The sequence below is a fragment of the Medicago truncatula genome, chromosome 2 (assembly GCF_003473485.1).
Source record: "Medicago truncatula cultivar Jemalong A17 chromosome 2, MtrunA17r5.0-ANR, whole genome shotgun sequence".
NCBI lineage: Eukaryota > Viridiplantae > Streptophyta > Magnoliopsida > Fabales > Fabaceae > Medicago > Medicago truncatula.
Window position 1 is genome coordinate 14,433,057 of NC_053043.1, and position 21,779 is coordinate 14,454,835.

At 34.1% G+C, this 21,779-nt stretch overlaps 2 protein-coding genes and 1 non-coding gene across 4 annotated transcripts; 2 read left to right on the plus strand and 1 right to left on the minus strand.

The window, feature by feature from the left end:
* Nucleotides 1-1,831: 1,831 nt before the first annotated feature.
* On the plus strand, nt 1,832-1,902 carry TRNAG-CCC (transfer RNA glycine (anticodon CCC)). Its single transcript has one exon. It is a non-coding gene; the product is annotated as a tRNA-Gly (tRNA).
* Nucleotides 1,903-3,643: 1,741 nt separating this feature from the next.
* Nucleotides 3,644-4,944, minus strand: LOC25488140 (protein SRC2). The gene has a single exon (XM_013607805.3). It carries the CDS (start codon nt 4,807-4,809, stop codon nt 3,838-3,840), a length of 972 nt encoding a protein of 323 aa, XP_013463259.1. The 5' UTR covers nt 4,810-4,944; the 3' UTR covers nt 3,644-3,837.
* Nucleotides 4,945-15,843: 10,899 nt separating this feature from the next.
* On the plus strand, nt 15,844-21,652 carry LOC25488142 (mitochondrial thiamine diphosphate carrier 2). 2 transcript variants are annotated; one of them, XM_024776336.2, is made up of 8 exons: nt 15,844-16,140; nt 16,215-16,363; nt 17,446-17,562; nt 17,795-17,906; nt 18,436-18,563; nt 19,786-19,938; nt 20,979-21,119; nt 21,220-21,652. In XM_024776336.2, the coding sequence occupies exons 2-8, from the start codon at nt 16,244-16,246 to the stop codon at nt 21,436-21,438; spliced, it is 990 nt and encodes a 329-aa protein (XP_024632104.1). In that variant the 5' UTR covers nt 15,844-16,140; nt 16,215-16,243; the 3' UTR covers nt 21,439-21,652. The 2 variants fall into 2 exon arrangements, with proteins under 2 accessions (XP_024632104.1, XP_013463261.1); XM_013607807.3 differs by having other exon boundaries at nt 16,219-16,363.
* The last annotated feature ends 127 nt before the right edge of the window (nt 21,653-21,779 follow it).

Here is a 21,779-nt window from a genome sequence, read left to right on the forward strand (position 1 = left end):
CACATTTTTTTGTTCAAATTTTTTTGAAGTAAAGAGATGGGATGACATCCAAGACAAGAAAAGTTTCATAATCAAATACTTGGTAAAATTCTTAATTTGTTTACCTCATTTTAAAATTTGAGTGCATGTTTAGACCTGATCTGTCATATATGTGATTCCTTGTCATACTATATTATATTAAATCAATCCTTTGGAATTAGAATCCTCATACTTTATATAATCAAGTTAAAATATTTTACAAAATCTCGAATTCTCTACGCAAGCATAACATATAAAATACTGCATTTAATTAAACATGATTTTTCAACCATTAATTTTGGTACTTTGGCCTCAAAAAGGGAAATTCCTCCTATGTTATTTTTCCATATGATCACTGACAGTTTAGACATATGAATCTATTCTGCATTCTACTAGGAGTTAAAATAATCAAAAGAGACCCCGATGGGTCAGACAAATCAGATTTTTTCCTAAATGGGGAGATAAATGAACGGTGAGTGATTTTTTAAAAAGAAAACATTGTTTTTTTTGGTGTACCTTAAAAGAAAACATTGTGGTTAACGCTAACTTAGAATGTTTTTTTTTATTTTTATTATCATTAATTCTTAATTTGTTAGATTCGTACCAAACATTGCTCAAAAAATATTAAATATGGATTTACATTTTATTTTGAGAATAAAGTACTAAACTTAGGATCAATTCCTCTATAGGAGCATTTTAGGGTGGATCGAAGGGGGGATGACTTTATGGAATGACACCCCCTCAACATCAACGCCTCTTATTATATCAATTTTAGTTTAATTTGTTTATTTTAATTTTATGATATCTATATAACTCATGAAAAAATGATTAAGAAAAAGATTGACCAAAATTTATAGTTAGTTTTTTAGTCCCTTAAATTATAGTGTAGATTTAAATTTAAATTTAAATTTGAAAAATAATTAAATTGTTAAGGGTATAAAGACATATTTATAACTAGTGAATTTAAGAGTAAAACAATTTGAGAGTAAAAGAATTTGATCTTTCATGAAAGAAAAAAAAAAAAAGAGTAAAACAATTTGAGAGTAATTTGGGTATAGTGAAAATATGATGCACCAAAAAATTATGTAGCCCCTTTTATTAGTAGTATAGAAGTCTAAAACAATTAATGAGGTTAAACTTTTTAATAATTATGATTGATTAACCATATTAAACAATACTTACATTTGTCACCGCATATGAATTACATTTATTTTTTTATCAAATAATACAGTGTTGGGATTCACACATTTTTATATATAGAAAAGTGAAAAATTTAAAGTTCAAATTCAAACATTTGTGTATCAGAGTTTGACCAACTGAGTTGTGTTCACATGACCATATAAAATATTTGGTACCATCCTTCAAAAAAAAATATTTGATACCAATTGACTAACAATGTTTTTTTGACAAAATTTACAATCTTTTTTAAGGAAAAATTTACAATGTTTTATCGACGCAAAATAAAATAAAAAATTGGTCAAAATGTTTATGCAAAATAAAAAGATTTACGTTGTTTTAATTGTAACAGAATGACTTGCAATGTTTTTTTTTTTTTTTTGAAAGAAGAATGACTTGCAATGTTAATATTAGATTCCAACCTAGCTGCATTTATTTACTAACTTAGAAAATGCTCTCAAACAAAAAAAATCAGGCTGAAAAAATAAATATGTTTACTGTTTTTCATAAGATAAGATGCAATGCATTGTGCCATTTTTTCGTTAATCGTTTGATTTGAATGATTTCTAGACTTTAGATATGGTGAACAGTGTGCAATTGGAATATATAATTATAAGTTAGAACAAAGATACAACAAGCGCATCTGGTGTAGTGGTATCATAGTACCCTCCCACGGTACTGACCAGGGTTCGATTCCCTGGATGCGCATTAATTCATTTTTTGTCTTTTTTTTATAGGTAAATTAAAAACAATGTTGTTTTTTTGTTGTCAGTTTCCTATAGGTCATTATGGACTTAGAATTTTTTGAGATTAATTAATATGTAGAAAGAATCAGTAGAGTCGTGCTTAATTTTTCATATTTTACATTATGAAACACAGTTGGCTGAGAGAGGGAGAATGAGAGTGCAATGGTTGGTATTGCTGGAATCTTTCCTAAGATAGGTGGGTGAGGATTGTAATTGTTGTTAAGAGGATTTTGGTTGGACCTCTATCTTTTTTGCCCATAAAAGAAGTTGCTCTTTAACTCCTCCTATTTGCTCGTAAACAACCATTGTAATTTATCTACCGAACGGTTGTGGAGGTTAACTCAATTAACGATTATCACAAGTACTCGAATTGAGTTTGATCGCTATTCGCTAACCAATATAATCTTTGCTCATACTCATCTCCCGACCAAACTCTCCATATTACAACTATCCAAGTATCCACAATACACATATTTGTGAACCTGTCATACCAAGGAGATTAGGCTCAATTTAAAATATTGTCAAAAATCTGGTTGTGTTGTAATTCTATATATTGTGGAGAATCACAAACAAATACTTATGCAATCTACATTACAAATGTATTGTGCTCACATAAACTTCTGAAACTATGAATGTATTATGCAATCTATATATTAGTGATTGCAGATCATTTTTAAAACCTTGTTTGCAATAGGAAGGAGGAGAAGACATAATAGTGAAATTCATAATCACAAAATCATCCGAAGAAGTATAAGAGGCTCTGTTAAAAGTATCCCGGGTGAAAATAAACATGATTAGAAAATCCAGAAGCCAGTAGCAATTAGACCCATTAAAAATGCACGTAGAGGGTGACAAATTACACTTGTAGATTTGTCTAATAACAAGACTTCAATATAGTATTTCAACATGAATAAACTGACTTATACCAGTCGAATATATAACTCTTTGTCCGTTTCTTGTTCCAAAAATCAAACTTAGATTTTGCCGGCAATTTTGTTGTTTTTTGCATGCAAATCAAAGTTAACTCATGGATTATACCTCTAAAACTAAGCAAAAAAGGAATGATCTCAATTTTACTATTTTTCCAAATAAAAGGAAAAGGGAAAATATTTTCAATCTAACTAATTGAACTTCCATAATCATCAGTTTCTAATTTTGTACATCCTGCATACACACTCTACTGTTTTTCATGCATGACTTTGATTATCAGTAACCTATCCCCTTCTTGATCATGTGGGGTTCAAATAAATAATCAAATCCCAATCATAATTTTTGCTTCTTTGCTATATAGTTTTTGCGTGCACAATATAATAGTTTTAGATGTGTATGCAACAACATCTAAACTGTAATTGCAACCACATAGTGCATTTGCTTTACCGCAATATAAAGGTTCACAACGCAACGATAATTGTGATTGCAATTTGAAACCATCAAACTAGCAATCAGAAATTCAGAACCAAACCTTCTAGAAATTTTCTCTGCTCAGATTCAATTATTCAGCTTGCCTATAATCACATCTGCTTGCCTATACAATAATATAAAAGTTCACAGTGTAACCATAATCCGGACCACAGTTTGAGACGATAAAATTAGCAACCAAGATGTTTATAAGTTTCTTTAGTTGATTTGATTATTCAGTTAATTTAGTTGCTCTAAAATTTCTCATCAATAAGCCTAATCCTCATGCTCACAAACTACACATTTTTGCCAACAAAATATGATATGCTACTATACAAAAATTAAAAAAAACCAAATTTGATGTCACAAACATGAGTTATATTATATATCAAAAGTTAAATACAAATTCATGTTAGCTTCAATATGAAACACCAGAAAGCATCCTCGAAATCAAATAAAAACAGATACCAAAAGTGAAATGATAGTAACAAGAGATGAATTAAAAATCAAAACCACCATCAAAACCACCATCATCAAAGCCAGCATCATATCCAGCATCATAAGAAGAAGCATCAGAAATCATATCTCCAATCAACATCCCACCTAAAGCACCTCCAAGCAACCCTGCTCCCAATCCCATTCCCATTTTATTCTTCTTAGGCTTCTGTGCTTGTGCCCCTGGATATCCATAACCCGGTTGTTGCGGCGGGTATCCATAACCCGGTTGTTGTGGTGGATATCCATAACCCGGTTGTTGTGGCGGGTAACCATGACCCTGTTGAGGTGGATAGCCATAACCTGGTTGAGCTGGTGGATAACCACCAGGTTGAGCCGGTGGGTAGCCACCATAAGCAGCCGCTGCCGGTGGTGCAGGTGGATATCCATAACCCGGTTGTTGCGGCTGAGGAGGATAAGGTGTACCATACGGCACCGAGCTAGACCCAGCTGCCGCCATTCCAGGTGGAGGATAAGCCATCACCGGTTCATGTTCGTTTTTTCCCTTCACCGGTTCATGTTTCGACGTTGTTTTCATCGCCGGAGCTTGGACTTTTTCGCCGAATTTGTAAGAGAGGTTTAAGTTTCCTTTAGCTTTCCCTGAAGATGTTCTAACCTGATAATTAACCTGCCGGAAAGAATCTCCGGAGGGGTTATCAAGAAGCTCCTTGAGAGGGATATGAACCTTGCCGATCAAGGTATCGCCGGCAACGGTACGATCGGAGATGAGTTTGACCTCGAGAGAGAGACGATTCTGGTTAGCGAGAGAATCGTTGATGGTGAATTTGACGGGGAAGTTCCATGTAGGGCTTGTTCCACCGTCACGATGCCTGTGGGTGGTGGCAGTTTGTGGGTTTAATGGATCGCCTGAGATTGAAACGACGGCGTAAACGTCCATCTTGGAGAAAAGATTAACATTTTTGAGATCTTTAGCGGATATGATGTTGAGTTCTAAGGTTCTATATTCCATGTTCATGAACAAAGAAAGATTAATAAAGAGTTTGAGATTCGAGAGATTTTGTGTTGTTGTTGTTTGTTAGGTTTTGTTTTGATTAATGAATTTTGTGTGTATAAATATAACAAGGTTTTGAGATTTCTGGATGTTTATACGATGTAACAGAAGGTATTTATAATTTGTTACAGGAAACTTCCAGGTAAGTACTTTTTTATTAGTATAGTATTTTACGCGTAACTTATGTGTTAATGTTATTTTGTTTGGAAAAGAGGTTGATCATATTTCTAATTTTATTTACTCTGTTATTTATCTATCTGTTGATAATAGTTATCCACAAATATGAGAGGCGGTTTGTGTGTGTGTGTTTTTTTTTTATATAATTTATTTACTCTCATACTCGAGATAAATAAGCCTATGAAAGTTGACATTTTAGGTTTGAAACTGTAATATTGATTATTGAGATAAACGCACAGCCTTAAGTATACATCACAATACCGAACCCGAAGTTAATGTTTAGACTTTTATGTCAAATCATTAATAATAAATACTTTAGAAGTTTTTTTTCTTAAAAAAACAAATACTTTTAGAAGTTTTTGCACAATACATCATAATAAAAGTTGGGTTTAATTACACTTTTGGTCCTCGTGTTTTGGCCTACTCATGAAACTGGTCTTGCCCTTTTAAAATATAACAAAACGGTCCTTCAACTATCATTTTTGTTGCATTTTTGGTCCTACCCCCCATTTTATTCTCCAAAAACGCAGAGAAATGACAGTTTTAGACCTACCCCCTATACTCAACCATGAAATAAACAAGAAATAAAGCAGGTAGGTACAAAGAATCCTCTTTATTCAACACACTAACCAAAAAAACCCTAATTTCTAAGATATGTTTCAAATTACGGTTTTTTGGGTTAATGTGCTGAATAGAATAGATTCCAGTGCCCACATGTTTTATTCCTTGTTGATTTCATGGTTGAGCATAAGGGTAGGTCTAAATTCGCCTAAAACTGTCATTTCTCTGCGTTTCTAGAGTTTGAAAATAGGAGGTAGGATGAAAAATGCAACAAAAATAATAATTGAAGAACCATTTTATTCTGTTTTAAAATGGCATGACCAGTTTCATGAGTAGGCCAAAACACGAGGACCAAAAATGTAATTAAGGCTAAAAGTTGATATTTTCCTTTTTCAAAAAAAAAAAAACTAGTTTCTAATTTTTTCAAAAAAAAAAGAAAATTAGTTTCTAATTTTTTTTGAACAAGTTAAAATGAAATATATTAACAAAAATTTTGATCCCTAACAGATTTTTGTTGCGTGCGCTTAATTGTATGTCCATTTATTGCATCTCACGTCTACTTTTTGATTGAAGCCTTTTATTATTTTGACCACCCTGTAGATTAATTTGACCATGGAAGTTGTTGTGATCTTCTGTGGATGTACAAAGAGTTCTTTATGCAAGTTTCCAACACTTAAAAGTGTCTTCTAAACTCCACAAAGTAAAAATCAAGAGTTTTCACAAATGATTGTTTAAGCAAGAGAACCACTAGTAATTCTGATAGGTATTCCTAACACCAAACTCAACACTTGTTTGTTATTAGATCTACCATGAGGCCATAGTCTCTTTACAAGTTCATCAAAAATGGGAAGTATTTCATGGGTGAAGTAAAAGAGTTTTCTCATTTCTATAAATGCTTTGTAGAAATCAAACTCGTTATCTCCTAGGTTTGGCAAATCTATCTTAGTTCTCCCATGATTTCAAGGCTTGGACGATCATGACCCATCATCATGGAGCAATGATTTTAAGGTTTGGGTTATTATTTTCCATTTCAATTATGAAGGTTCAGAGACGAAGGAAGAGTAACAACTGAGAGAATGTACAAAAGGTTTTGTTGTAAAATTGGAATTGGAAATTATCACATGTAAGAAATTAAAGAGAAATATCATAACAAATAAATATGACTAATAATAAAGTAAAATAAAAATAAGGAACTTATCGAATTTAATTGTCGACATGGCTCCATCAAAATCTTCACAAATTAAATTAGAAGAAACCTGCAAAACAATACACTGTTATGTAACCTGAGGCGTGACATAGTCACTGTCCTTGTGGATTTTATCCGCCTCATAAGTACACATCTTCCCAAGATACAACATGTTCTTCCCCGTTATGAATCATAACCAAAGGTGACAGAATAACTCAAATTTATCTCAAAGATATCAGGAGATGTAACCTAGAAACCCAGTTAAAAAATATCATAAATCAACGAAAGATTTTTATTTGTAGAAATTATAAAAAGAAAATCAATTGTTTGTCTCCTGAGAAGTCACTTGGTTGAGAGTTTCTCTCTTCAACCTCGAGAAACTCGGTTTGAGCTCTGACATCCAGAAAAAAGAAAATCAATTTATTTATAAAGATAAAAACTTCTTACAAATTTATATTAATTCGATGAAATAAAAAGATTCATGATAAAAATGTCACCTATCAACTAAATTTTTCCCTAGAAAAAACTAAAGTTTTATCTTTCCTTTTAAGAACAACTATTTTTTTTTTATCTTAACCCTCTAGATCATAAAAAAAAAAAAAGAACATAGTAATTTAAAATTCGACCTGAAAACAAGTAAAATCCAGGCATGGAATTATTCTAACAGGAATCGAACTTGGGGTAACTATTATTTTATTTTTTTACATTCGAAACAAAAATCAAATAAATAAGTAGTCTTTGTAAAAAAAAATATATTTATCAATAAAATCTAGGCATGAATTAATTTTATTTTGAATTTTTTAAATTTACGAGGTCTTGTTAAAAAAAAAACAATAAATAAGTAATCTTTGTATTCTTCTTTAAAAAAAATATTCTACATTTTGTCAATAAAAAAAAAAAAAAATCTAGATCCGTTCCAAAAAATATTCGAGATACTTCTTAATTCTCAAACATGATTGATATTCACCACACTAAGTCACGTGTGATGCATATGTATGACCAACGCGGGTAGAGTCTTGAGACACGGCTTGGACGCGCATTTGATGACGTTGGCCCTATAATATCCATTTCCATATTCTTAAACTTTAAGGAAGGAAGTAAATTTCGTCAACTCATGTCTGATGTTGATATTTTAAGCACACTGATGAGAATGATTTTTTATGTTCTGTATCAAATTATTGCATTAATGTTTTTAGTTTTGTTATGAGTTTTTTCATATGAAGGTCATACGAGTCTTATTTGTTGGGTATTGGGCTCCCTTTCTATGTGGGGAAAAGTTTAAATATGTTAGTCAATTATGTCTCACTTATATAAGTGGAAAGATGTCATATTATAATGAAGAAGAGAGTGATTTTGTGATGATAGTAGCCACCAAAAAGAGAGAGAAAAGAAGAGAGAAAGTCAATATCGTTTTTATCACGTCTGTCTCAGTAAAACAATGATTTCAACTCGTTAACCGTTGGATCGGGCTGATTTCCTGGGTCTACCTTTTCACCGTTTGGATCGTCGAAACAAGGCCTGAGCTGAGAGAAATTCGCCACACACAGAAGCAGTACTTTTAGAGTATTTTCATCTTTTTGTTCTCATTTGCAAGCTTTGTTGCTTTGTTGTTTTGGCTAGTTGCTGGCAGTTGGCACTATTTGTGCATCATTTTTTAGACTCTTTTGTACCCATGTTTGATTATAGTGGATCTATTTCATTGGTCTGGACGACTCGTGGTTTTTACCCTTACAGTAAGGGGTTTTCCACATTAAAACATTGATGTTCTCTTATGTCTTTTATTTGCTTTCACTGCTGTCGTTTATTTGTTGTCGCTCCTCATAGATTCTTGCAAGTTTGGGGAATTTTATTTTCTCTGTATATTTTGGTGTGTTGCCATATTTATGTGTTAATTTCCCAACATTATATATATTTAAACAGTAGGTTTATCATTTGAAAATTTAATTTCCCATTACAAAAATTTGAAAAGTAGGAAAGCTCTATCATGAGAAGCCATATCTGATTCATTGTTCTCGTTCCTTTGCCATAGCATAGCATTAGCATCCAATCCAAGCAAGCACCTTTCATGGATGAAACCAACTGACTTCAAGAAAGTTGACATTTACTTCACATGCTTTGTACTTAATTATTCCATATTTTATTTAGAAGAATGATTACGTATATTTATTAGTATAAAAACATATATTTTATTTTTAGGGAATCAAGTACATAATTTTATAAAAACAAATATATTGAAGTAATCCCCTAAAAAAATATTGAATTAAGATTCAATCGGGATCAAATTAGATACAAGCATCTTACAGTCATTCATAATAAGAGAGTACATGTAGTGGGAACAACATGGAAAATAAACGGGCGAGGAGGAGATAAGGCGGCTCTAGCAATACTATGAGCAACCTTATTTACATACCTCATAACAAACGACACCATAAAGTTGTGATTACTTAACAAGATATTTTTACATTGAACCACAAGGTCTCCAAATTCATTGAGGGGAGTAGTAGTAGAGTAAAGTGCATTCACCAAGGATCTACCGTCAGTTTCAAATATAACATTATGCACACCATTGGAGATTGTCATCTTCATAGCTTCTAGCAACCCAATGGTTTCCACTTCAAGAACAGTAGCAGAAATTTGCAAGTAATATGATTTTCCAAGTAAAATTTGCCCCAATGAATCTCGAAAGCACATACCATATACACTACCATGGAATTGTTGTTGAAAATAGAGGCATCCACGTTGCACTTGATCACACCATTTGGAGGTTTCCTCCATGAGAAGATGTTGTCCGGCCTTTTGCATTCAGCTCTACTCGCGGTGAACATCACGGGCACGAGATACGATGGCACTGGGGTAGTATCGATATATTCCCATAACTTCAGATTGCGGCTCTTCCACAAACTCCAAAGAGTCATGGCAGTTGTTAGCCTTTGATGTTCTGTTAACCTGTCAAGTAAATCAAATAGCATAGCCGTAAAATTATCTACCATTTGTACCATATTTCGGATCAAGCTGTCAATACCAATTATTTTCCAACAAGTTGTGGCCTAAGTGCAAATAAAAAAGGTGTGCATATGCGACTCCGTAAAAAGATTACAAGATACACGTGAGTCGTCACAAGGAATACCACGAACAAAAAGGTTAGACCGGGTAGGCAAACTTTGATGAGCGAAACGCCAAAGAAAGGAACGAACTCTCGGTGGGACCTTTAAATTCTAAAGGAGCTTCCAAGAAGGGGTGAGATGTGTTGTGGATGATTCTTGCAAGAGATCGATGCATATTTTGTACGCAGATTTTACCGTATAGGAGCCATCAAGTGTTGAATTCCAGATACGGCAGTCTTCACTTGGACAGTTATAAAGAAGAGTGGAGAGAATGACTGTGGCGTCCGAATGTTTTTTTTTTATTTTTTAAATCAGCAAATATTATTAAACGCCATCCCCGCAAGACGCAAGGTATGGACGAAACAAGATACAAATGGTGCCGCATATAGACGGTACACCATAACAACCAAACAAGCTCCTGAAGATAACCCACCAAATCACATCATCACCTAAGACGAACACCTTAACAGAAACAAACACTGTAAAAAAAAAAAGATTTGTGGTTGCAATATTTATATTGTGATTGCAACCACAAATCTAACATGGAAACTTTAAAGCGGAGAAATAGACTACTCTCAAACACATACCATCCCCATAACATCCACACCCTACAAAGTAAATACCTAACTACATCTCACAACACTTTAAGACAAGAGTATAAGAGAAATAAAAAAAGTCTGATATAAACTTAAAGTATGACTAGTTCATTTTGTAATGAAGAAATAGAACCTATATATAGGCATTACTTTGCTCGTCTTGCACTTCGAGAACACAACCCCATAGCCTACAATACTTGTCAAGCAAGAAAGTAAACAAACATAGAAACCATATTACTTGTCTTGCACTAAAAGAAACAACGTTACAACCTACAAGACTTGTCAAACAAGAAAGTATACAAGCGAATGAGTCTCCTTGGTTGTCTTGCACTTTAACCTCTTCCTTTACAATTTTAAGCAATGTGAGACTTCTTAAACATGTACGTTTTCAACTACGAAAACAATCTCCACCTTAATTGAAAATGATACATCTACTTTTATTGTCTTCACCGGTTCAAAAGAACCATCATACTCCACTAAATAGAGTATAATCATTTTAAGCTAAACCACTTCAAGAACTTTCACATTGGGAAGCTTCTTCGACATGTATTATGTATATTTTCAACCAACACCAACATACATTATGCATTTCTAGAACTTATTTGCATCCAAAACCTTTGATTACCGTAAAAAATAACTTTGAATCATCTCATCCAAACAGTATTGAGTCGGTGCTATGCATATATGAAAATAAATATCATGAAAATAGGGGCCATTCCTCCCAAGCTCAGCGCTCGGCTCACTTAAAGGACTAGACTTTTAAATTGCACTTGTAGTGGCGAAGAAAGTTTACACTTTAGATTGAAAGCAAGAACTTGTGGATGGTGAAGATTGCATATTCCTTTTCTTAATGCTTAGACGCGTTGAAAGTTTGTGGTCAAACTGTTGCATATGGACTATGGTCCTGAATATTATCACTTTCCTATATATGTCTATCATCTAATTTTATAATATTGTGGTCGTTATTAGTATATTAAACTGTACTTGCAGAAAAGCACAATAACATAATTTAAGTTTAGACTGTTTATGAGATGCATTGAAAGTGCTCCTAAGGTGGTATTCATAGTCTCTTTATGAGTTTATTTTAGCGTGACTTCAGTCCCAAGGAAGTTGGGCCTTTGGTCTTTTAGGCGGTTTCTAGAAGCTAAGAAAGGCGGCGTCCTAGGAAGGACGCGCCTAGATCTCAGGAGCCCTTCTGGAGGGCGTCTGAGCCTTTTTAGAGGACTTTAAGCCTTTCTAGAGGGTTTTTAAGCTTTTAAGAATATTATGACGGTCCATAAATCAAATTTGTGACTAATTTTCATTTAAGTGTTTTCATTCTTCAATAAAAAAAGAATGCAATTTTTTTTCACAATTCTTTGTGTGTGACTAGATAACCAATATAGTTGCTTCTTTTAATATGAATCACACATGTAGATAATCATGATTTAAAAGATTCTAAAAGAATCCCCGCTCCCTTTTCCAAAGTTTTGGATGAGAGGAAGTTTGTGTTTCCATTCATGATTTGGTTGATAAAGACGATTTAACAGTGACAAATTAAAAGGGTATTGATATCATATATAAAAATTTAGATTTCATAACTAAATACTACTTTGCCTAAAAAAAAATAAAAAAAAAACTAAATACTACTTGTACATTATTCATGTGTTGTGACAAGTAACTTTTCCAAAAAGAATTGTATATCTTGGTTAAAAAATGTACATTTGCATCCCTTTGGAGATAAAATCTTTGATGAGCATAACCCTAAATTAAAATGATTTGGGCACACTTACAAAACATAAAAAAATAATTGATGTGATTGATTTATTTTTGTTTTAATTTTTTTCATTTTATGCAAGTGTGTCTAAATCTTTTTAATTTAGGGTTAGTGACTGTATTAGACTTTCTCTCATTTGGATCTTCTCTAGAATCAATAAATTCGTTGTTTAAACCCAAAGGCAAATTATTTGGAGTTTAACGGAGATACATCGACCATGTAGTTTTACACCGTTGTCTATTAAGAATATATAATCTTTTTTTTTTTTTTTTAAGAAACAAAAATGGAATATATTACTATGAACACCGTAATTGTTGAAGCACAAGACGTGCCATAACAATCACGAAAAGATCACAACCCCAAAATTACATCAAAGATAATCGATGCCCATAATTAAAAGCGGGCTCGACCACCAACTATGTGTACCAAAAATAAAGACTATGTTACTAGCTTTCAACCACCACAAGGTTTGTGATTTTACTTTATCTAGCAATAGTGATATAGAACTTTGACGATTCTGAAATAATCTGTCATTCCGTTCATTCCATAAAACTGAAACACACTGAAGCCAAATCAAATGAAAGAAGGAACGACAAGATTTCAAGCCACCTGCATATTCAATAAATTGCACAAAATGATCTAAGATAGCATGAGAATCTACCCCTTCGACACCAAGCCAAGCCCGCACCATAGGCCACAATGCATCAAAAATTGGACAAGACAAAACAAATGATTCACATCTTCAACCTACCCACATCCCGTTACATAAAACCGAGCTTCCACAGATAGAATCCCACGTTCTACCAAATTTGATTTAGTAGGTAAACGATCCCTCAACAGTCGTCAAGCCAAGATAGAAACTTTTAAAGGAACCTGTTTATGCCAGATTAACTCCATAGTTTGATGAACATGAGGTCGTTCCTGTGATGTCAACATGTCATATACACCACGAACAATATAACCTTTAATCTGATCCGGCAACCACAACCACCTGTCTGTTTCCTGCAAAGAGACTGTTAGTAATAAATCCATACACTCTACTAACAATTCCTCCTCCCATACCCATAAACGACGACGCCACTGCCCCCCCCCCCCCCCCCCCCCCCCCCCCCCCCACCATCCTCCACCCCCAACAAAAACATGTTCCGCACCGTAATTACTTTATTGACAGCTAAATCATATAGCCGCCTAAAACGCACACACAACGGAACACTACCACACCAACAATCTCGCCAAATATCGGTATCGGCTCCATCCCTCACCCTCCTCCACACAACCTGCAAACCAGCCCTCCCCACCCTCGCCTATCCCATCTCTAATCCTAGCTATCTCCCTCCACCACGAAGAACAACTCCGGCCCCCATCCTCCAAACCACCATCCGCCATACCATACCTAGCCAACAACACCCTACACCACAAACCACCCCTATCAACTAACAAACGCCAACACCATTTCACCAACAGAGCAATGTTAAACTCTCTCAACCTCCTAACACCCAACCCTCCATACTCCCTCCTCAAACACAAAGAACTCCAACCAACCCAAGAAATCTTTCTTTTTTCCTCACAACCCCCCCAAAAAAATTTATTTAACAAAGATTCAATAGAAGAGATTATACCTGACGGAGCTTTAAAAAAGGAAAGTGCATAAACAGGAAGCGCAGTCAAGACGGATTTGAGAAGTATCAAGACGGATTTGAGAATATATAATCTTATCATGTAAGTATATATTATAACTGTTTTTTTAAATAACCGACAAATATTTAATTTTTAATGGACGTCAGTATAAAACTAATTGACACTGATTGTGTATATTTCTTTTTCTCAATTATTTATTTATTAGTTATAGTTTTTCTAAAGAAATTTATTATTACTAGTTAAAATAGTAAATATTAAATAATAACCCAAGTGTTAGGGTTCTCTCAACAACAAAAAAAAAAACATGTGTTAGGGTGTTAGGCTGTTAGCGGGTTGTGTGGGGTTGAATTTCATGGAACTCAATATTCAAATCAATCAATTGACATGATATGTTAATAATATCTCTCAATGCTAACAATATCTCTTTTTTATAAGAATTGACATGACAATAAAGAAGTACTTTATATATATATATATATATATGACCGTAAGTAAATATATTGAAGCATAATATTTTAACGTCGGAGACCATTTTGATTAACATAATGCATAATCATATACTATTTTAAAATTTCGATACAATGAGAGATTATTGTATTTACTCATTACACATTCAAGGATGAAAATGACCATTTGACCAGTTAAATTTAAGCTTCAATTTTAACAATTAAAAAAAATAGATTTGTGATTTGAGTCAAGTGAGTTTATAAGGATTTGAGTGTCGACCATTTGTGTCTGGCATAGTACTTACACTTAATTTGCAAGATTTATTAAATATATAATTAAGATTTTAATGAATATGCTCGGTCAATGTAGATTAATTTTACACTGCCATCCTATATGAATAAACTGTTTCTATTTGACATACCATTAAATTAGAGTGAAGTGATTTGACGAAATACAGAGTTGTTAATGGATGACGAACCACTTGAGGTTTAAACAAGTTTGTTATGCTTGGATCTCAATTTGAATGAATGCGGGTAAAATATGAGTTTGATTGATTTTTTGATCGGTCCAATGACGGTCGAGGAAACAAAATTGTGGTTTACGATGCTCTGGTGTGACGGAGGTCGAGTCTTCATGGTGGAAGAGGAAATTGTCTACAAACATGTTAGCACTTCAACGCTTAAACTAGTAATTGAAAGAGATGGTTATGTGCGGAATATGGTAAAAGTGAAGTGTACCTCGAGGGTGACGCTCAATCTCCCTTATATAGGCGCAGAAAGCGCGAATGGTCTCCGCAAAATTTGACACCTTCTTAGGAGGCCGTTGGTGATTGCGTGAACGGTGGTGATGGAGTTAGGGTGTACTTTTGTGCGGTGATCTGCACAGGACTTCAGATGCTCCTTCACCGTGTTTTGCCTTGTTTGTCTTGGGCTTTGACTTAACGTACCTTGCTTTATTGGGCTTCAAGCTGGTCTGAAACAATTTGAATCATCAGAAAATTGCTCTTCTCCCTTTCAAAATTACTCATTCTCTTAACTCAGCGGAAGTTAACTCCGTCTAAGCATTTATCAGCGTGAATTATCTTTCGCTGACACTTTTAAGATCAGTACAATCACTTTTTAAGCCGATTCAACTGATCTTAAAGGTGCTAGCGTGAGTTAACCCACACTGAAAAATATCGAACGGGAATTAACTCCTATTAAATTAAGGGAATGATTTTCGAATCACTTAGTTGAACAAACCATGCGGACCATGAACATCCTTGCCTATTTGCTGGATGGTGACAAATTTGTGTAGGTGTTCCCCCCTTTGACACTGTATTTTGTTGTTTTCCTGCATAACACCAATGCAAATGGCTGGCTTCATGTACATTTTGTGACATAACTAAAGTACTGCTTGCAAGTTGTACTTCGAGCTATGATTCTTTTTACTTTTAAAAACTAAAATTCTATTGTTTAATTGACTAGATGAGAGAGAAAATAATGAAAAAAAATGTCGAATTTGGGTTTTTATTCAATATATTTTGAAAAAATAGTCCAAAAATGTTTGAGAGAAGCTTATCCAAATCATAAAACTCCCGAAAGGTCATAAAAAGCAAAACCTGCCTTTCTTTCATTTTACCCCTTGATCATTCTGACCAATCGTAACTAGAATTTTTTATATTGTTTTTCAATGGCAAAGAAAGAGTAACGTAGTTAATTATTATTAATTAAAATCATTATTATTAGTTAATATTCGTCTCTGCTAAATTCCTGCAAATTCTCTCAGACGGAGGAAGGAGGTTACATCGCCGCCATCAATGTCTTCTCCTTTCTCCATCCCCACTTTCTGGTACGTTCTCTTCTCTACCATTTCTTGCAAATTTATGATGAACCCTAATTTTTCTCAAGCATTGTGTGTTGTAGATAGATTGTAGTTGGAAGGGAAAGAGGCAATGGAGGAGGAGACAAGTCAATGGAAGCAAGCTTTGATTAATTCATCAGCTGGTGCTATTTCTGGTGCTATTTCACGGACTGTCACCTCACCTCTTGATGTTATTAAGATTAGGTTCCAGGTCTCTTTCTACTCTTCTTCTTCTTCTTCTTAGGATTTGTTGCTTATTGTTTAAGAATTTATCATATAACTGTGTTGTTTCTATAAAAAAAACATAAAATAAAGTTATACTCTTTTTGCATAGACTATAGTTTTTGAATAAATTGATTTTACTTCGAAATGAGTTGAATGTGAAATGGTTTATGTTTGGATATATTTACATGATATATTTACATCTTGAAACTTTAACAAAATCATGGTACTACCTTGATTTTGTCAAATTCAATGCCAACTCATACACTCACTTCACCATTCACCACCACTATGGGGTTGTTTGTTTTGGGGGAGGTTCAACATATGGTATCATGTATTTTCACTCAACCCTTTCTTTTTGAAAGACATATCTTTGTTTCGAAAGTATTGTAGTCATTTATTTGACTGCAAATATTTGCTTAAAAATAATTTTCGATGTTTGTGTGATGAATAACATACACAAGAATCAACACCATCTCTGGTGTGGCAATATGTCTTTATGAATACTGGCATTTTTTTATGGTTAGAAGAGCCGACTTTACCTGACATGCTGAGGCTTGCTTACAGTTTATCTTGTCTTGGTAAATTGAAAGAGTGTGGCTATCTAGCACTGGCTTGGATTATGATGTGCTTTCTATGCCTGAAGTTTAAATTAGAAATTCTGAATTTCAAGCTAATTTTTTTTCTTACATGTCTGATTGGGAATAGAGTTAATGTCGTTTTCCCCCCCTTTCATTTCCATGTATCATTTTGTTAGATTACAAAGGGTCTATTGACTATTAGAAAAATGATATTCATTTGCCGGTGATAAAAAAGATCTTCAATTTGCTTTACATATCAGGTATATCAGTCATTTTTATGTGATTGGCATCATTTTACTAAAAAAATATGACCTCAGGATGATTCCATTGACATGGGACTACATGATGAGATTTGTTTATGCATGTTGATGTCTAGAAGTTTTGCATGAGATTTGAGGTTCTTTGGTTCATAACTGGTCTTTATTGCTTGCTCTATTATAAATGCGAGTAGCATTAAGATGCTATAACTGTTATTCACATTCATTGACAGGTTCAACTAGAGCCGACTTCCTTGTGGACGTCACTACATAGGGATTTGTCTAAACCCTCAAAATATACTGGCATGTTTCAAGCAACCAAAGATATTTTTAGAGAAGAAGGCATACGGGTAGAATAATTCAGCTTCTGTAATTTATTTATTTTAATTTCCCCTATACTCTACTTCCTTCAGTAACCTGTCCCTGTTCCCATATCCCTTGAAAAGGTTTTGGACTTTGGCTGATGGCAACATTAGCATTTGAAACAACGCTTGAATTGCAAAAAAGATCTTGTGGAAGATTCACATCGACCTTTACGCCATGGAAAAATGTATATAACCATTTTTATCTGGCATATTATAGGGATTTTGGCGGGGTAATGTGCCAGCTTTGCTCATGGTTATGCCATATACAGCTATACAGTTTACTGTTTTACACAAATTGAAGACTTTTGCCTCTGGTTCATCCAAGACAGGTATCCTAATTTGTAGAATATTAGCTTGATGAGCAAAGTAAACACTAGGTGTTTGTCTACTAAGTTTTTTTGGTTGGAAATTTGTTTGGAATATGGTTAATGTGACTGGAAGGTCACGGGTTCAAGTCCTGGAAACAGCCTCTTGTGTAAAAACAGGGTAAGGCTGTGTACGATACACCAAATGGTGGGACCCCTTCCCGGACCCTGCGTATGCGGGAGCTTTAGTGCACCAGGTTGCCCTTTTTTTTTATGGTTTATGATTGAATGTTATGGCGTACTTTGATCCATGTAGCCATCCCCACTTAGTGGGATAAGGCTTGGTTGTTGTTGTTGTATAAATTCTTCATGTTTTTTACAGTATAATGCTAAATTAAAATTTTATCTCAATAATTTATTTATTTTTGGTACAATTTACTAATATATTTTCTGTGCCAATGTTCACTTTCGAGATATTAGTGATTAATTAATTACTGCTGGGTTTCCTGTTCTAGATTTATTTTGTTCATTGTTTTAATTCCTGTTGCTGCAGAGAATCACATAAATTTGAGCCCTTATCTATCCTATGTAAGTGGGGCGGTAGCTGGGTGTGCGGCTACTGTAGGGTCATATCCATTTGATCTTCTTCGAACTATATTAGCTTCTCAGGGTGAACCGAAGGTACGAGCACTATATAAAATAATCAAGGTTATTATGAGATAGTTTTGAAATAAATTACTGTCACATATATTGGTGTGTTTTAAAGGCCAGTGAAGGAAAATACAAGCAGCTATCATGATCAACCTACATTCTCGGTCCCAATTTGCATTTCCATGCATCAAGCCCAAAGGCTATTGCCAGAGGGCATTAGAGATGTAATATAAACCATTCTTGTGTATTCACATATCAACTTAAGCATTTGGGATAATGGATTCATGTCAACTTTTTTTTTCTTCCAATTTTCGGGCGGGAAAGGAGTGTTCACCTTTGTTTGCTTCTTGTCTACTTAGTGGTATTTCACATGGGCTTTTGTCAGATCTTATCTCATGTATTATTTTAGTGGCATAAAAGCTAAGTTAAACCTTATGTTTAGTGATCGCCTAGAAAGGCACCACAACATGGTTGTTTGTTGTAATGGCATTAAAGAAGTGCCCAAAATCTGTTTCCCTAGCTCTGATCTTAAAATGGTTGTATGGAATATACCCCACCCTTAGATTCATATGAGATTATAATCAGTAATGAAAAGGGTTAGCGCAATGAGGAGTTATTGCCATGCGACTGGAAGGTTATGGATTTGATTCACGGCATTAATATCTTGCAGTTGCAATGTAAGACTGCCTATAATAGATCCAAATACATTTGAATCTTCCCTAAACCTCACAATTGTAGGAGCTTTATAGCACCAATTTATCATTATTATAATCAGTGATGAGCTAAGAAACATAGATACTGTATTTTTAAAATGGTGGTAGACATGACTGTCATATACGCATAAAATTAAAAACAACTATCATATGCATAATTAGCCATAAATCTGAAATCCAAAGAAAAAATAAAATGAGTTACTGTAATATTATTATTTATCTAATTATTGTGGTATTTTAATCTTAATTGGTATAGAAGTCCAGAAGTAAAAAAAAATGTAAAATATAAGTAGAAGTGTCCATAAAGTGGCGGCGCAAATATGTATTTGACACAGCTATGACATGACAACTACTATTCGCTTCATTTGTAATGCACTGCGTTTGTGTTTCACCCTGCAGATAGGTGGGGGGAACTCATCTTCTACCCCTAGACAATATAAGCTTTGAGTGCATAGTTTGAGACTTTTATGGTCATTGTGGATTTTTAATTTTTTTTTTTTTTTTTGTATTTATGTTATGCTAATATTTCCCTAGCATAGGTTTATCCAAACATGAGGTCAGCATCCATTGATATTCTCCAGACCCGTGGATTTCGAGGCTTGTATTCCGGATTGTCACCGACACTAGTTGAGATTATACCTTATGCAGGCCTACAATTCGGCACTTATGATACATTCAAACGTTGGACCATGGTAAAATTTCAGTCCTTCAATTTGAGGTGTCAGTTTTATTTAATTGACATAAATATACCCTGCATGTATTGGACGTCATTTGGTTGTTGTGAAACAACGGTATGGTCTTATATTGTGTCGTACTTAATATTCTAGCCTGCTTTTCCTTGTCTTGTCCCATCATATTACAATCTTCATTGATGTGAAATGATTCTAGAAGAACTGTAATGTCTCAAGATGCGTCAATTAGTTATTTGCAATGATAAGTTATTGTTTACAAGGGTTACTTTATGTTGTCTCATATTTTCTTCGCATGGTTGAATCTTACAGCAACCGAAGTCTTTTCATACTACATTGGATCAATCGCATGAAACAAACAATGTTGTATCATTTCTTGTATGATATCTGGGAATGGACGCTCATGTGTAATTTACACATGAGAGAGTAAAGTGTAAGCTATGAGTCTATGACCATTCAAACTCCATCTAAATTCTTCATGTGTTTCTCTCTCTTAATGAATGGTGAGAGATTACACTTTACTCTCATGAGAGGATCCATTCCAGATATCTACATATAGCTCATCATTTTAATCTCTCTTGATAGTTTCCAATTTATTTGGTCTCGCTCTTCCTCTAACACAGTTGAATCTTCATTTCACTTTTAGAAACTGCACCATTAAGCTGGTAAATTCTACTGTGTATACTTTTCAGAACTATGTTTAGAAATTATTTTGCAATAGCTATTTATTCTGCATCAGCAAACCTATACAGCATTTCATATTCTTATTAAAGCTGTGTCTGAAGCTCTACACCGTTAATCATGTTCATCTCTAACACCTAGATTAGGACTTTTGGGTCTGCATTTCTTCATGATTAAAATATTGTAAAGAAAGTGGCTGACGAAGAAAGGAAACATGGAACCGTTAATACAAAATTTGGTTCGCTTGTAAATTGCAACATCCATATAGATAGAGTTGGGTTCCGCCATAGGGCTAATCAATGCTTTGATATTACTTTCTAGCTATCAATTATTTGATCCCTGTTCTTTAATATTGTATATAGGCGTGGAACCAAGTTCAATATTCAAATACTGCTGCAGAAGAGAGCATCTCTAGCTTTCAGCTTTTCCTGTGTGGGCTGGCTGCAGGAACATGTGCCAAGCTTGTTTGTCATCCACTTGATGTAGTCAAGAAAAGATTTCAGGTAGATTTAGAACGTGGAATACAAAAACATAAAACTAAGTAAACTTGTATTGGCCTTAATGTGGATATACATATGGATTTTCGTTCTTTGTTTGCTGCAGATTGAAGGTTTGCAAAGGCATCCAAGATATGGAGCTCGGGTTGAGCATCGTGCATATAGAAATATGTTTGACGCCTTGAAACGGATATTACAGAAAGAGGGTTGGGCTGGTCTGTATAAGGGGATAGTCCCGTCTACTGTTAAAGCTGCACCAGCTGGTGCTGTAACTTTTGTTGCATATGAATTGACATCAGATTGGCTGGAGTCTATTTTGACTTGATTTTTTATACACTCCAAGATAAAGGAGAGGGTTTCATGGTTTTTTTTTTTAATCATGCTGTCTCAATTAATTACCTCTTGATAGGAATGAATCATGCGGTATATGGTGGTTTAATTCAATCAAAATATACCTGATATGATTCAATTTACTTTTCAATATGGAAACAGTTTAAAATAAAAGCTAAGATGTTGCCTAGTGACACATTTTACTTTTACTAATTGGTGTGCTTCAGCTACTGAGATGGTTATTATTCTTGTTAAGGTGATTTTAAATTCAAAATTTATCCAAAATTTCACAGCATTTCCTTCTTTCAACTATATCTCGGACAAATCAGGGTTTCA